The 16,578-nt window shown below is 55.4% G+C and overlaps 1 protein-coding gene across 1 annotated transcript; it reads left to right on the forward strand.

Moving 5' to 3' along the window:
- The first annotated feature begins 4,093 nt into the window (after window positions 1-4,093).
- On the forward strand, window positions 4,094-15,059 carry LOC142458765 (angiotensin-converting enzyme-like protein Ace3). Its single transcript, XM_075559678.1, has 14 exons — window positions 4,094-4,220; window positions 4,261-4,427; window positions 4,809-4,967; window positions 5,175-5,262; window positions 5,428-5,571; window positions 6,238-6,441; window positions 6,542-6,639; window positions 6,720-6,892; window positions 7,173-7,396; window positions 7,525-7,669; window positions 8,775-8,873; window positions 9,388-9,510; window positions 14,065-14,249; window positions 14,716-15,059. Exons 1-14 carry the CDS (start codon window positions 4,094-4,096, stop codon window positions 15,057-15,059), a joined length of 2,280 nt encoding a protein of 759 aa, XP_075415793.1.
- The last annotated feature ends 1,519 nt before the right edge of the window (window positions 15,060-16,578 follow it).

Raw genomic sequence — 16,578 nt, forward strand, 5'->3', positions numbered from 1 at the left:
AACCGCTAACCTTACGGTGACTCACCCCACGTCACACTGCACCACCAGGGCTCCTCCAGGGTCACTCTGTGTGAGAGCCAATTCAGTGGCAATGAACCTTATTCAATAGGCATCTTTAAATAGTGGCATTGCTCGCGGTCTGCCGGGCCTGCCTCCGTGGGTGAAGCGGCGTGAAGACAGTTCTATTCAAAGGTTGACACCTGAGGTCCGAGGCCTTTTCCAGATTGTGCCAAGTGACCTCTCCTGTGTGTGTGGCCCATCAGTGGCTTGGTTGCCCCTCACTCGCTGCCCACCTGTGACCCCGCCTTCCTATCACGTGAGTGAGTCATGTGGTTCTGGAGTTGGCTTGAGTCAGATCCCACCACTGCACATAACTATCCGTGTGCCTCGACCGATTTAATTCTTTTTTTTAATCGCTTTATTGGGGCTCATACAACTCTTATCACAATCCATACGTACCTCAGTTGTGTAAAGCACATTTGTACATTCATTACCCTCATCATTCTCAAAACATTTGCTCTCCACCTAAGCTCCTGGCATCCGCTCATTTTCCCCTCCCTCCCTGTTCCCTCATGAACCCTTGATAATTTATATATTTTGTCTATCTTACCCTGTCCGACATCTCCCTTCACTCACTTTTCTGTTGTCCGCCCCCCAGAGAGGAGGTCACATGTAGATTCTTGTAATCGGTTCCCCCTTTCCAACCCACCTTCCCTCCACCTTCCCAGTATCACCTCTCACACCCCTGGTCCTGAAGGGACCATCTGTCCTGGATTCCCTGCGTTTCTAGTTCCTATCTGTACCAGTGTACATCCTCTGGTCTATCCATATTTGTAAGGTAGAATTGGGATCATGATAGTGGGGGGAGGGGGAGTATTTAGGAACTAGGGGAAAGTTGTATGTTTCATCGTTGCTACTTCACACCCTGACTGGCTCGTCTCCTCCCCGAGACCCTTCTGTAAGGGGATGTCCAGTGGCCTATAAATGAGCTTTGGGTTTCCACTCCGCACTGCCCCCCTGACCAGTTTAATTTTCAGAGCCTCCGGGTGATTCCTATCACCCCCTCAGTGATGTCTGTGCAGACAAGATAGGCTACACTAGCCATTCCTAGTACCTCGTTCTCTCTCAGAACAGGTGCATCCTCTGCTGACAGAGATTGCTTTATGCCGCCCCGCCCCAGCTGGAAGAACTTGCCAAGATGAAATCCAGATGGAAGCCACTGTTAACAAGTCGATTCTGAGGCGCAGTGAGCGAGTCCATGGGGCAGAGGAGAGCTGTCCCCTAGGGTTTCCAGGGTCACCATGGAAGCTGACTTGCCACATTGTTCTCTCTAGAGCCCCCGGACGCCTTTGAACCAGTGACCTTGTAGTGAGCAGCCCAGTGCTTTGTGCTTCTGACTCTTCAAACCAAGACCAGCTCCCTCTGTGACAGAGAGGAAGCTCCAGAGAGGCTCGGTGACAGAGCAATGTGGAAACTCGCATCTCCCGACATACCTTCCAGTAACTTCCCCGTGATACCTCTCTGCACCGACGGCTGTGTTTGTCCCAGGAGCACGGTGGGTTTCTTCTGTTCTGAAAAGTCCCGGCCATCAGTCTTCTCTTTGGTTGTTGTCTCTGCCCATCCTCTCCAGCCTCTGTCAACTTCAGGGACTCCTGTTCGATCGAGTTGTAGCTTTCTGATCCTCCACAGTTCCTCATTCTTGCCCACGGTTCTCATCTCCTGCTGGGTCCTCCGCTCCAGGTGATGCCAGGTGGGGGCTCTGGGTCCCAGTTTTTCTTCTGAGTTCCTCAACCCACTGCGTAGCCTGTCTATTGGGGGGTGGGTTTGGTTTTCTTATTTAATAACTGTGTCAGTCCAGAGGGACTAGAGAAACAAATTCATAGACACTCATATGTGTATAAAGAAGAGCTTTATAAACAAGAGCAATTGTAGAATGAGAAAACATGCCAGCCCCGCCCAGATCAAGTCCATAAGTCTGATGTTAGCCCATATGTCCAATACCAGTTTATAAATGCCTCTTGGGACTCAAGAACACATGCAATGACGCCGAATGCAGGAAGATCACAGGCCAGTGGGTGGCAAGCCTTGTGGATCCGGCGGTGGTGGGAGCATCTCAGTGCTGGGGTGGGTCTCCACGTGGCTCCTCCAGCTCCGGAGCTCTAGCTCCATTAGTGTAGCTCCATGTGGCTCGTCAACAGGAATGTCTCCCAGGGAGTGTGTGTCAGGCCTCCAGTGAGCTATTTATATCCCTTGTACCTCCAAATGAGGTCATCAAGCTGCGACCTGATTGACGGACTAGACCCCACCCCTTCGCAAGTTGACAGATTGTTACTGCCACAGTAACTATGCGTATAGTTTTTCATTGCTAGCATCTTGACTACTTTTCCAATCCTCCTGTGTTTTCACAAGAGCCCACTCTTGCTCTGCAGGTTCCCTTCCCTCTCTGGCTGAAAGGCTTGAGTTTGAAGTCCCTTTCCGGTTACCCCCCCCCCATCTGTCCCTCTTCAGGGGGTGCTGCCACCATTCCATGTGTCTCAGCTTCAGCAGAGGCCGTGGCGCCAAATCGGGTGGATTTCAGCCCGGCCTTCACTCGGCTCCCGTTTCCTCATCTGTGGCTTACTTCACAGCTGTGCCCCCATGGTTTCTGTGTTAAAGCCCTCTGATGCACCCAAGGGCCAGCAACTGCCCAGAGTGGCTCAGCATTATTGTCCCTTCCCTTATCATTGGGGTTTCCCCTACACTTGGGAAAGTTAGCCTATGAGCCATCTTCCAGGGCCATAGCCTGCTGCAGGGTCCCGGACAGTTGGAGATGCCTCCGGGGTCTGCTTCATGGTTGCCTCTGGCAAGGCCCCTTTTCTAGAAGAAGCCATCTCCCAGTCCCCAGCTCTATCAAGGTGCCACTTCCAACCAGGAACACCAATCCACAAGCTAGCCGGCACCAAGATGGCATCCCTTTGGGCCTGGATGGACTTTACCCTTCCACAGGGACCACAGACACCACCACCACCACCAAAATTCTTTGTTTCTAGTATCCGGAGAGCCCCTTTCTTGCTTCCCAGCTCAGGTTGGCATCTGTGTTTTAAAAAGAAGACAGCTTGTTGGTATGTTCTTGAAGCGTGAGTGGAACATCCCTAGGAGCTCCACTGAGTAGCCTAACAAGAAGTCTCACATATGTTTTTCTTGTGTTTTCAGTATAGTGTGAGCCCAGCAGATCATATTTTGAAGGTATTTGGGCCGTTGCTTTGGCCATGGAGGGGAGAGAACGGGGCAAGATGTGGGCAGAGACCATTTGAGGAAGGTTAAGTGAAGGGGACCCCAATAGAGGGCGTTTGGGTGTTGGAAGAGGGTGTGCCTAGAGAGGAGACTCTGAAGTTGGGACAGATGGAACTGGAGGCTTCCCAGAATGTGGCAGATTTCTGGGGAGTCCTCAAAGGCGGCTGTCACCAAAGGGTACTCACACCAGGCTCAGGTCCCCATGGACATGCTCCCCAAATGGACAATGCCCTCCACACCCTGTGGCTGGGCCAGGCTGACCAAACTTCTGCACCTTCTTTGCAGCCTTCGAGCCCTGTGCCCCGTCGTGAATGCACACCGGTGGACTCGGGCTGGTGTCCGAGTGAGGGAAAGGCAGATGATCTCATACAGGAGCGAGAAAGATGCTGAAAAAGGTGAACACAGGAAATCAAGTCAGACGCACCGAGTCCAGAGACCCAGTGATGTCTCTTCTATCCATCCATCCCTCTTCGCCGCTCAGAGCTGACCCCAGCCTGCTGCGCCTCATCACTCCTTGACCAAGAACCTAGAGCGGCTGCGATCTTTGGAGAAGCAAACCAAGTGATCTGGAAGAAATTCTGGCCGAAAAGTCAAGAGCCTGGATTCTCTTGGCTCTGCTGTTACCTACCTATGGACACCAAGCTCAATCGCTGGACCATTTTGAGCCTCAGTCTCAAAATAGGGCTAGTTGGACCAGAGGCTAAGGTGAGGCTTCCCAGTTATGACATTCTACGGCAAGCCCTTTGGCCCCTGATGTCACAATATGGAGTCAGACCCTGATTGGCCAATAGCCACACGCACCTCTGCTCTTCTCTTGGTCATGGGCAGAAGATGGACTAGCCCTGGATCTTTCCTACTTGTGCTCCTCTGTTTCGGACAGCTCTTGTCATGGCTCAGGACCGAAGATACTCACAGCCCAGGTGGGGCTGGGACCCGAAGGAGCACAGGTCCAGACCAGAGGACTGGCCAGGGGCAGGTCCCTCCCAGGTCAGCATGATGCCCATCTCCTTCCCACAGGTATGTTCTACAAAGAGAGCATCGCCATGGAGTTCCTGAAGTTTTATGAAAAAACAGCCCAGATGGTGTGGAACGAATTCAGGGAGGCCAGTTGGAACTACGTCACCAACATCACCCAGAAAAATCAGGAGGAGATGGTGTGGTATCACCTCCACTCTAACCCTGCTTCTCCTTGATCGTATCAGGGGTCCTAGGGGAGGTGGGAGACCATGCCCTCTGACCCCTATTCCGAATCGGAAGGGAGAGAGAAGTCCCTAAAGGACATGCCAAAGCAGACTGAAAACCCCCGGCCTCTTGGTGACCCCTAAACTCTTTCTCGGGCAAGGATCTCTTGCTTCTTTCCCCTTGGGGTGCTCACGTCCTCGGTTGTGGGACCCAGACTCTCTGCCAATCTCCAAAACTTCGGGACCTCTTCAGATGGGCCTGAGAGCAGACGGGCAGGTGGGACCTGGGAGTTCCAGATGGGGCCCTCGTCCACTCGGGGCTCTCTGGACATACCTGGTGACTCTCTTCCGCAGCTGCACAAGGACATCGAGAGGTCCCAGCACACCCTGTACTTCGGCACCAGGGCCCGCCTCTTTAACACCACCGCCTTCCAGAACCCCATCATAAGGCACATGCTGAGAAAGGTGCAGCACATGGGCAAGGCGGCCCTGCCCGCGAAGGAGCTCCGGGAGGTGATGGACAGAACCCCAGGCGTCCAGGCACACGCACCCCCTCCCCAGGGCGAGTCTGGGGCAAGAGGGAGGCCGGGGGGGCTGGGGGTTGGGCCAGGGCATTCCTCTCTGGGGGAGGAGGGAAGCAGAGGCCTCCGGAAGGTGGGGCAAGTGCTGGGGGTGGACCCGAGGGAGCAGGCTTGTCCTGGGTGACACCTGCTTTCCCAGTACAACAAGATCCTGACCTACATGGAGACAATGTACAGTATGGCCCAGGTGTGCATGCAAGAAGGGCCCTGCCTCTACCTGAAGCCTGGTGAGCAGCCTGAGCCCCGCCCCAGTCCCCACCCCTGCCCCGTCCCCCCACAGTCCCTCCCCGGGCCTCCAGGCCCCAGGCTTCTTCCTCCCTTCTTGAGCTGGGAAGTTCTCCATGGGTGTGGGCACAGGGCAGACACTATCCTTGACCTCTTTCCCGGCCCAGACCTTGAAGAATTGATGGCCACCTCCCGGGACCAGAAAGAGTTGCTGTGGGCCTGGCAGGGCTGGAGGGACGCCACGGGCCGCCCACTCCGCACCACCTTTGAGCGCTACGTGCAGCTCAGCAACAAAGTTGCGAGGCTCAATGGTGAGGCCTGGCCCAAGCAGACACAGCCCCAGCGCACCGCCAAGGAAGGGGCCGGCCGACACAGAGGCTGCTGGCCGACATCAGGGTCTGGGTTGGGGGTGGGATCAGGGAGCGGCCCAGAGATGGTGTCCAGGAAGCCTGCCACCAGCCCCGGACAGGAGCGGCCCATCCTGACGGCCCCTGTGCACAGCGACACAGCACCTGTTGAATCCGGGCCAAGGTGGGGAGGAACTGAGGCAAGAAGACACAGGAGGGGGCCCGGCCTGAGTGGGAGACACATCCCTTCTAGTAACCCTCGCATCCCATCACCAGTTGGGCTGGGTGCCAAGAAGGGGCTGCGGAGAAAGCTCAGCACTTGCCCCAGGGCTGGAGGTGACTGAGAGCAAGAAGTCCAAGGCCAGGCCCCGGGTCTCTGGCGGAGGTCAGAGGTCGGAGGTCATGGCAGGGGTAGGGCGCCGGGAGAGGCTGTGGCCCAGAGAGGAGCTCAGATGTGTTTCCCGTCCCTGATCAGATCCCACTGGATCGACAGGCCAGGAAGGGAGTGTGCCCATTGTACAGATGAAGATGCGGAGGGGTCTGGGAGGTGAAGGGGCATGCATGGGTCTCCATCCCTCGCCCGCAGGCCGGGGCTGTGGGCACCTGGTGGAGTCCCCTCTGCTGCCGTAGGTTATAGAGACATGGGGGCCTTGTGGCGCATGGAGTATGACGTGGAGAACGAGACCAGCAACCTGGAGCGCAGCCTGGAGCAGCTGTTCACGGAGCTGCAGCCGCTCTACCTGAACCTGCATGCCTACGTGCGCCGCGCCCTGCACCGACACTACGGGCCCCAGACCATCAACCTGAGGGGGCCCATCCCTGCCCACCTCCTGGGTAAAGACGGGGCTGGGGCCAGCCCGAGATGTAGGCTCTTGGCTGTCAGTAAGCAGGGAGGCCTCTCCCACTGCCTCTTAGTCCCGTCCTCTCCCCCCAGGGAGCATGTGGGCTCAGTCCTGGGTCAACATCTTAGACCTGGCCTTGCCCTATCCGAAGAAGCCTCTGGAAGATGTCACCAAGATCATGAGAGACCAGGTCAGTGCTGGGCCTTGACTGCCCGGCCCCTCCCTGCCCCTGGGCCCTCAGTCACTCCCCATCCACCCATCTCCCCACAGCACTGGAAGCCCCAGAAAATGTTCGAAGAGGCTAACAATTTCTTCACCTCCCTGGGCATGCTGCCCCTCCCCGCCGAGTTCTGGGCCAAGTCCATGCTGGAGAAGCCCGTGGACGGGCGGGAGGTGGTGTGCCACGCCTCGGCCTGGGACTTCTACAACGGCCATGACTTCAGGTGCTCACTGCCCACAGGCACGGCTCCTGCCTGTCCCTTCCCTTCCACTTTCCATCTGTCTGCCTGTTCTGGGGGTGGGCGTGGGGGTGGGCAAGGGGAACAGGAGAGGCAGGGTGGTCTCAGGAACGGCAGAGAGGGTTGGAATATGGTTGTCTGCAGTGGCCAATGCCTTCTGGTCTCCAGCCCAACCACGCAACCCCTTAGCAGTGTCTGAATAGAGAATTGTCTCACTGTCCCCAGGGCAACCCCATGCTCCTTGACCCCTGCCCTTTAACCCTAGGATAAAGAAGTGCACTGAGGTGACCATAGAAGACCTGCTCTCCATCTTCCACCAGATGGGCCATATCCAGTACTTCCTGCAGTACCAGAACCTCTCTGTGGTGTTCCGCGCAGGCGCCAACCCAGCCTTTGAAGAGGCCGTGGGGTCAGTGGCCACCCTCTCGGCCTCCTCCCACAAGCACCTGCTCAACATAGGCCTGCTCAGCTTCCAGTACCAGGACTCAGGTGAGGAGGGCCAGGGGACAGTGGGAAGGGCAGCCAGAGCCTGGGGCTGGAACTAGGGTGGGCTGGGCCAGCACACTCCAGGCAGGCATTGAATATCCTGTCCCTGGCTGCCCCTACCCCATCCACAGAAGACGAGGTCAATTTCCTGATGGGCATTGCCCTGGAGAAGGTCGCCTTCATCCCCTTCAGCTACCTGGTAGACATGTACCGCTGGAGGGTCTTTGATGGCACCATCCACAAGCACATCTACAACCAGGAGTGGTGGAGCTTCAGGTGGGCCCTGCCCCTGCATCCCCGCCCTCCCCCTCCTACTCCAGGCCCTCCTCCTGGGTGGGCAGTACTTTCAGGCCAGGCCCTGGGAGCCACGCAAAGCTGCAGATGGCTGCCACTCTGTTCTCAGAGTACCGAGCTGGAGCTGCAGTGCTGGGGGAACCCCAGGCCAGTATGGGCTGTTGGCTGTCGTCAGACAAACATCTGTGTGCTAAGCGGTGGTGCAGTCCAGGATCGGCACAAGGCCTTACGTTAAACGGAGGTCCCCCACCCTCTCTAAGCCTCAGTCCCATCCTCTGGGCTCTGCCTGCCCCCTCGCATGGTGATCACAACTGGGCTTGTGCAGGAAGGAACCACTGGCCACCACACAACCTCCTGGGAGCAGGGCCAGGGAAAGGGGTGTCTGAGGTCTGAGCACCTTCCCTCCAGGGGAAAGAGACCCCATGGGAGAGAGGCAGGCCCTCCGCTCCTCCTTGCCCTACGGCCCCAACACACATAGCCCCCCAGCCTCCAGCTCAGCATCCTTAGACAGCTCCCACAGCAGAACTGGCTGACAATGGAAGCCCCCTTGTCCTGCAGTGTCACCCCTCATCCCACGTCCCACTTTCAAGCTTCCCCATCACCCCTAGAAACGGCTCCCTCTCCCACTGTCACCCCCCTGGCCCTGGTAGTAACCACCAAGCCACCCAGGTCTCTGCATTTGCCTATCCGCTAAGCATGGGGACACACTATCATTGTTCCTTCGTGACTGGCTGAGCAGGTTCCATTTAGACTGACATGCAAGGGCTTGGGGAGACCATGCGCGATGCAAAGTTGACCTGTGTGCTCGGCTGCTCACAGAACCGTGGGGCGGTGGGAGTCCACCCAGAGGTGCCTGGGGGAAAAGGCTTGTCGTCTGCTTCCTTAAAAACCCCCCACTGAAACCCCATGAGCCCAGCTCTTCTCTGATGGACATGGGGTCCAACGAGTGGGCAGGGACCAGACGGTCTCTAGTGTAGGGCTGGGGCACAGCGGGCGGGGGTGTGGGGCAGTGCAGGGCCTGGGCTTAGTAAAGGAGGCAGCACTTCGAAGTGGGCAAGGCAGCCGAGCAGCTTGCTTTTCCTTTCAGGTTGAAGTACCAGGGCGTGTGTCCCCCCATCTCTCGGTCAGAAGACGATTTTGACCCAGGCTCCAAGTACCACATTTCTGCCAGCATTCCCTACATTCGGTAAAGGCCTGGGCCCTGGCGGCATGACCAGTTCAGGTGGGAGGGGGGGGCGGTTGCAGTGGGGGCGAGAGGGGTGGGGGTAGGATGTCCAGGAAGGTCCTGGTTCCAAACCTCCCCTCCACACACCACCCCCACCACCTCCCCATCTCTGTTCAGTGGGTTGCACAGCCCTGAGAGGCAGCTGCCCCACCCCCCAGAATCCTTTGGGCTTTTAGACTAGATTCTGCATGGAGGGCAGGACCTATGGGAAGATCCCACAGCGTCTCTGCTTCCCCCTAGGAGAGGGCAGGAGAGAGAAAGGCAAGGGCTGAGATGACTAAGGTCAGAAGGCTGGAGAAGGAAGCCAGCCCTCTGGCGTTTAAGGTCAGCCCGAGGGGAGGCCTGATCCAGGAGCCGCAGAGACGGTCCACTGCCGACCTGGGCCCACCTTCACATCACAGAGCCACTGCAGGTCAGCGCTGCCTCCCACCCGCCCGATAGCCACTCCCCAGCCGGCCCTCGTGTTCGCCCGCAGGTATTTCATCAGCTTGGTGCTGCAGTTCCAGTTCCACGAAGCCCTGTGCAAGGCCTCCAACCACGTGGGCCCACTGCACCAGTGTAACATCTACAACTCCAAGCAGGCCGGGAAGCTGCTCCAGTGAGTGTCCTCCTCCGGGCAGGCTCTTCAGGGTCCTGTCCCGCCCCCGCTGGCTGGATTCTGCTCCCGGGCCCTCCCCACAGCTGCCACTCAGACCCCTTGAGCAGAGCCTTTGGAGTTTCGACTCCAGCGGAAGTCCCTCCTCCGGGCAGATTGAAGTCTCTCCTATAATACAAGCCCAGGTCCTCTAGTGAAGCCCCTGTCATCAGAGAACTACCTCCAGGGAAAACGCGCGCGCATGCGCACGCGCACGTCAATCAAAATGTCCCAGATGAGAAGCCAGCACTGGAGTCCTGCATCAGCCTGGACTCCCCCCACCCCCCCACCCCCATAGAAAGTGCTTCCCTCTGCCCAGGGCACACTTTGCTTTTCTCCTGTCTTCTTAGAAGTTTCCAGATCTGGTTTCAGCTTGGCCCAGGTTGCTTTCACACAAGCGTCTTAGGCGGCTGGGTTCCACTTTGACTCTGGTCTTTTTCTAACCCATCCTGTCTCTGCGGGTCGATTTTGGGTCTGGAAGCAGACTAGGAGAGGGAGGAGGCTTGACCTTTACTATAGATGCTGGGTTCTCCTCGTGTGTGTGTGTGTGTGTGTGTGTGTTGCGTGGGGGGGGGGTCTTGTTACTTGGGGTGGGGGCTGCTTGTTTTAGTAGCTCACATCTTTTCAAAGTGAATGTTGCTATCTGTGGGGGGAGAGCCTCTATCTAACAAACCATCACGGGTCCGGTAGGCGCAACTGCACGGTGATAGTAAGTAAAGATGACTGTAAAGTCGTGGAGGACAGCAGAGATAGAAAAGATTGAAATAATGGAGTCAGACACACTTCATGGTAGCATGCTCCTCTCAGCCCCACTTGGTGGTCCACATGGAGAGAGCCGGGCCCCCGTTTATTGCTAACCAAGGTATATATATCTACTTAGGCAGGTATGATTACACATCACAGGAAGGGGATGAGCTAGGGGTGTGCACACAGGAAGGGCAGACCCTAGGCTCATGAAGGTGGCCTGACCTTGGTCATCCTTGAGTGGGCTTGACCTCCCTGGGCTCTCCTTCAGGGAAACAATCTACTACTATCCTTATCAGAAGGGAGTGGGCCCTACTTGTTGTGGGATAAACAGTGGTGTCTGCCTGCTCTAGATGGCTGATAACCCTCAGGGAGCATAACCCCTGACGTACTTCTGTTCACCTCCAAGTGTACAGTCACTTGCCAGGTGTAGCAAGCAGCTAAGTTTGGCATATATTTGGGGGAGACAGCTTGGGAGAAATCGTTCAGTTTCCCACAGTTATCCACACCATTGTACAAATGATGAAACTGAAGCTGTGAGAAGCGCTTGTCACTCATCCAGTAAGTGGTAAAACTGTGATTCGAACCCAGAACTGGTTCCAGAGCACACTCTCTGGCCTCTTATCAATCAAATGAGGGAGGTCCTGGTGAGATTAGACTCAGGTCTACTGGCCCAGTGTTTTTTACCCTTTTACCTCCTAGGGGCTTATCTTGGTCAACTGCCCCGAGTTGAGCCTCTCTAGTATACTGAAGGAGGCTGGTGGTGTAGTGGTTAAATGTGGGGCTGTAGTCCACAAAATGAGCAGTTCAAAACTATCAGCCGCTCAGTGGGAAACAGAAGGGCGCTTTCTACTCCTGTGAAGAAACTCACAGGGACAGCTCGACCCTCTCCTGGAAGGTCGCTATGAGTCAGCATCGGCTCCATGACAGCGAGTTTGGGTTGCTTTTGTGTGTGTGAATGTGCGGAACCTAAGGACGCTTTCGTGCTCTCTGCTTCCACTCAGCGGTTCTCATCCTGTGGGTCAGACCCCTTTGGGGGTCAAACGACCCTTCCATAGGAGTCACCCGATTCATAACAGCAAAATGACAGTGATGAAGTAGCAACAAAAATAATTTTATGGTTGGGGGGTCACCACAACCTGAGGAACTGTATGAAAGGGTCGCAGCATGAGGAAGGTTGAGAACCTCGGACAGCTGGTTGGCCCCATTCCACGTATTCATTTACCAAACCCCAGCTAGTACTTGAGCAGGTGGGGACCAGCGGGCCCTGTGTGTCTGGTCCACCAGGGGGCAATGTTGTCGCCGTGAGTCTGATTTCACCTCTCAGAGACACTGAGCCGGACTAGAATGGCCTGACGGGTTTTCTAGGCTGTAATCTCTACAGGAGCAAATGCCCAAGTCCTTCTCCCAAGGAGCTGCTGGGCAAATGCCAACCAACCTTTTGGCTAGAAGTCAAGCTGTGTAACCACTGGCATCATTCAGGGGCTCTTCTGTTGCCTAATGTATCTCATAACTTGACTTTTCTATTCCAACTCCTCCTCCTAAGCATGATTGCCCTGGGCCAGCCTCTGGGCTGCTTCTGCTGGGAATGGCGGTTGACTTGGCCCTGAACGAAGTCCCCCAAGTCCCCCTGCCTCATCCAGCCAGCATGGTGGGACTGGCCTTGCCCGGGGTCGCATGACTGCCATCTTGGGGTGAGGACTCCAGGTAGTGCTCCGTTGCCCCTCTCTGACCCATGTGCCACCCACGTGGGGGTCAGCTGGGCTTTGTCACACATTTTGTCTCACCCAACCAGAAGGAGCTTCTCTAACTAGGTAGATTCTGAGTGATCAAAACCTTCCCCTACTAGGACCTGACTTCTTCCTAGTGCCCAGCATCTGAACACACTTTTTCTCTTGCCTAAATCAGTTATGTTTTGCTTTGTTTGAAACTTGATGACCTCTCTCTCCCTTTCTGTAGGATCTTAACTCTCCCCGCCCCACCCCACCCCCAGTGTTTTCTGCTAGGGACCAGCTGACTGGTCATTCTCCCACCCCATTCGTCCCCTGTGGTTGACGTGTGTGGATTGGTCCGTGGAGTTTCAAAGCTCTTTTTCACTGTCATTGTGTAGCTTACTCCTCACCCAAAGGAAAGACAAGAGACGAATGGGCCCATGTTACTAATGAGAAAGTTGGTTGTCTGGGGGTGATATTGGGTTTGAACTTGGTTGGCCCACACTTTGACCCCTGGGCCTCTAGGGCTCACCTGTCTCCTGGCTGGATCTGAGAACACGTTGAGAAGGATCCATATAAGTCACTGCTGCCTGCTCTGGGGGACCTGAATACCTGCTTCAGTACACCCCTATCCTCCCATGGTTAACCACCTGCCACCAAGCCACAGGTGTGTCTTGAGACAGAACTAGCATTTGGCCAGTTCTGCAGACAGCGTAAGGAGTTCTAATGGCACAGTGGTTTGTGTTGGGCTGCTAACTGCAACGTCAGCTGTTCAAAACCACAAGCTGCTTCTTCAGGAGAAAGACCAGGCTTTCTACTTCAATAAAGAGTTACAGTCTCTGACAAAATAATAATAATTTATGAATGATGAAGGGTTCATGAGGTAGGGGGAGTGGGGAGGGAGGGGGAAAATGAGCAGCAGATAGTAAGGGCTCAAGTAGAAGGCAAATGTTTTGAGAATGATGATGGCAACAAATGTACATATGTTCTTGACACAATGGATGGATTGTGATAAGAATTGTACGAGCCCCCAATAAAATGATTTAAAAAAAAAAGAGTTACAGTCTCAGAAACTCACAGGGGCAGTTCTCCCCTGCCCTACAGGGTCACTATGAGTTGGCATCGGCTCGCTGGCAGTGAGTTGAGAGTTGAGTGGGCAGTGTACGGAGCATGTGCTCTGCTTGTTTCTCTCTAATTCGCCCAAGCACACTTTGGGAGATGAGGAAGGGCTGAAGGCTGCCTCTGCCTACTGTCATTGAGTGCCTTATGGGAAACAGTATCTCAAGACTTTCTGCCTATTTGAGTTTAGGAGGATCCTACAAGTAACCAAAATAATAATTACTATTAAATCTACTGCCATTGAGCCAATTCCAACTCATAGTTATCCCATAGGACAGGGCAGAACTGCCCTGTTGGGTTTCCCAGGCTGTGACTCACTGGGGGAACAGAGAGCCTCAGTTTTCTCCCGTGGAGCTGCTGGTGGGTTGGAACCAATGACCTTGCAGTTAGCAGTCTATTGGCAAATAGCTATGCCCCCAGGGTTCCAGCTAATGATTATCATTAAAATTTTAAAACTACTACCATCAAGTTGATGCCGACTCATAGTGAGCCTATAGGATGGGGTAGAACCGCCCACATGAGTTTCTGAGACTGTGACTGTTTACAGGAGCAAGAAAGCCCGTCTTTCTCCTGCAGAGCCACCAGTGGTTTCAAACTGCCGACCTTGAGGTTAGCAGTCCAACATGTAACCTTCATGCCATCAAGGCTGCTCCATAATGATTAGTATTAGCAGAGATTATTTCTGGTCTGTCTACCATGCTTCCACTCTCGTGCTTATTTAATCATCACAAGAGCACAGTCAGACTATCACCCCCATTTTATGGATATGGAAACTGAGGCTCATGAAGATTATTTACACAAGCGTGTGTCTGAGCTCTGAACTGGGATTGAAACCCAGGCCTGACTTGTTTCAAACCTTGTGGATATATTCACTGTAACGAGCTTGCAAAGCCTCAGATCAAGGTTGGACATGGGTACCTCACTGCTGTACCTCTTCTTTCAGGGAGGCTCTAAAAGTGGGGTCTAGTCAGCCCTGGCCAGAGGTCCTGAAGAGGCTGACCGGGAAGTCCCAGTTGTCTGCAAAGGCCTTACTGACCTACTTCAAGCCGCTGATGAACTGGCTGGTCACCGAGAACGTGCGGCACGGGGAGATCCTGGGCTGGCCAGAATTCACCTGTAACTTTGAAGGTTTGATGATCTGGTCCCGGTCCTGGTCCTGGTCCAGCCCCAGCCCCTGTCCAAACCCCTACCCCAGCCCCACCTTCACTCCTAGCCCATCTATGACCTGGTTTGAACTGCACAAGGCTGCCATGGGACCTCAGCCAAGACCCTCAGCCCCAGCCCCTGGCTCCATTGCTTCCTTGGGTACTGTTACCAGCTTGACAGCCAGGCTGCTGTCTGAGCCACAGGGTCAGCATCTTGCCTTACACGGAGTCACTGGTGGACTCCTTGGGGAATAGAGTCCTATCTGTCCCCATCTCCTCCTCCTCTTCCTTCCATGCCTCCTTCTAGGGCCATGCCCTCACTTGTGTTTTGGGAGTAGGTGCTTCAGGCTAAGGGGAAAGACCAGTGGAAGTCCAACCTCGACAGCCCTAGGGAGCCCCGGGCCCCTCCCTGGTTCCACCTACCCTATGAGCCTCCATGTCGCCCACAGAAAGAGAGAAGGAAACGGTGTCATTTCTGGGTCTGGAGCTGGACGCTGAGCAGGCCAAGATAGGGCAGTGGGTGCTGCTGGTCCTGAGCCTTGTCATGGTCCTCACAATCCTGATGCTGGGCCACAGGGTGTACAAACTGTGCAATCAGGCCACGGCCAGGGACTCTGGGGCCTACTTCCTGGGCATGCTCATGGAGCCGCACCAGGCTGCCCAGGGCCAGTGGATCCTGCTGGGCCTCTGCCTCCTTCTGTTCGTGTGTACCATTGGCCTGATCATCAAGAACTTCACCCAGCATAGCAAGAAGCCTCCGTGGATGATAGCCGAGTTGTGGAGCCAGCCCTAGACACCCAGTGAGACTGGTAAATTGGGGAGGGGCAGGAGGAGGGTGGCCCACCCAGAGACAGCTGTGGGACAGAGGCGGAGAGAGCCTGCATGCGCCGGGTGGGTGCAGTTAGGCAGAACTGCCTCTACGTGGGGCTGGGGTTTGTTTGTGTTAGTAAACTCCTATATATAAATGGGAGGCCAGGTGTACAAGCCACTCTGATTCCACGTACACCCTGGGTATCAGCCCCCCACCCCCAGGGGTTGGATTAGATAAAAGAATCCCTTTCTAAAATGTGCTCCAGTAGAACCAAACATGCCTTGAAGTCCCCCTGTGCCCAGTCGAAGAGCACTGTGTTTTTGACACCAGCCCACACAGCCCTCTGCTGATCCTTTGGCCCCTCTCAGGTCGGGCTGCATCATCTTCATCCAGCCCCTAAGAGCCCCTGAGATGCATGTAATAACCTGACAAATTGTCCTGTGGCCCGCCCCGGCCTGGCCCAGGCCCTCCTGAGTAGAGACAGTGGGTAGCTGGGCAGGGATCCAGACTGGATTAATGATTGACTTCTTTAATATTTAAACAAAGCTCATCTCCAGCCACTCCAGTCCGGAGATAGTCCTGTTCAACACACACCTGCTGCCTGGCCGGTTGCCCCGGGAATGGAGCAGGGCAAACAGAACCTTTCCAATCTCCCTGGGGGAGGGGCGGGGGAGGGCTGCAGAGGGACATCTGGGCATGAGCGTTCTAAGGATAATACCTGGGACTGGAGCCTTTGCCATCAGGGTCTGCCGCAATAGCCACCCCACCCCAAGCCTGAGGGACCCCTAGTGGTTCCCGGAGGGTTGGGGGGCAGGAGGGGGATTTGTAGGGAGGTAGTATCTTAGCAAGCACTCACAAAAAAGGGGTATCCGGGCAGAGTTTGGGATACAGGAGGTTTTGGTTTGTGCAAATGGCAAGGTTAGCTTTTCAAATCTATCGGAAGGTGCCTCAGAAAAATGGCCTGGCTATCTGCTTCTGCAAGGCCACACCTGTGCAGTTTCACTGTGAATCCCACAGGGTTGCCAGGGGTCGGAACAGACTCCATGGAAACTGGACCATTGTGGGTGTGGGTGTTTCCTGTGGGCGGAGTTGAGCCCAAGCGCCAGTCACTGCAACCCCAGGCTCCCCAGGGTCTTCATTTGATGCCTAGTATTTTATTGTGGCACAAGGTCCCTGTCTGCCTGTAACTAGTTGATAAAGCAAGGCGGGAACTTGCCCACCTGTGTTCCCCCCCACTCCCCAGCCCACAGGGGGACTTGGAGAATGTTTGAATGAGCAAGCGCAAAGAAGAATGAGCAGCGCCCTGCCAAGTCCCCCTTCAGAGCTCAACACCCCAGCGCTGAACCCAGGAGAAACAGCCCCGCCTTTCCTCCACAGCCAGCCTGCCCTTCCACACACAGGGGCAGCCAGGATACCTCTGCCCCCAAAAGGCCACACTCGATGCTCTCCCATCCTCCCGGCACGGCGGCCAACGAGGAGGTCCCCACAAGGCACGGTAGCT

Source organism: Tenrec ecaudatus, chromosome 10, assembly GCF_050624435.1.
Source record: "Tenrec ecaudatus isolate mTenEca1 chromosome 10, mTenEca1.hap1, whole genome shotgun sequence".
NCBI classification, from domain to species: Eukaryota; Metazoa; Chordata; class Mammalia; order Afrosoricida; family Tenrecidae; genus Tenrec; species Tenrec ecaudatus.

Excerpts from the sequence above, each read along its gene's own strand:
- LOC142458765 (XM_075559678.1), top strand. The coding sequence starts at position 4,094 with ATGGGCAGAAGATGGACTAGCCCTGGATCTTTCCTACTTGTGCTCCTC. Across the intron at positions 6,442-6,541 it reads CATCCCTGCCCACCTCCTGG|GGAGCATGTGGGCTCAGTCC; the intron begins GTAAAGACGGGG and ends CTCTCCCCCCAG. Across the intron at positions 6,893-7,172 it reads TACAACGGCCATGACTTCAG|GATAAAGAAGTGCACTGAGG; the intron begins GTGCTCACTGCC and ends CTTTAACCCTAG.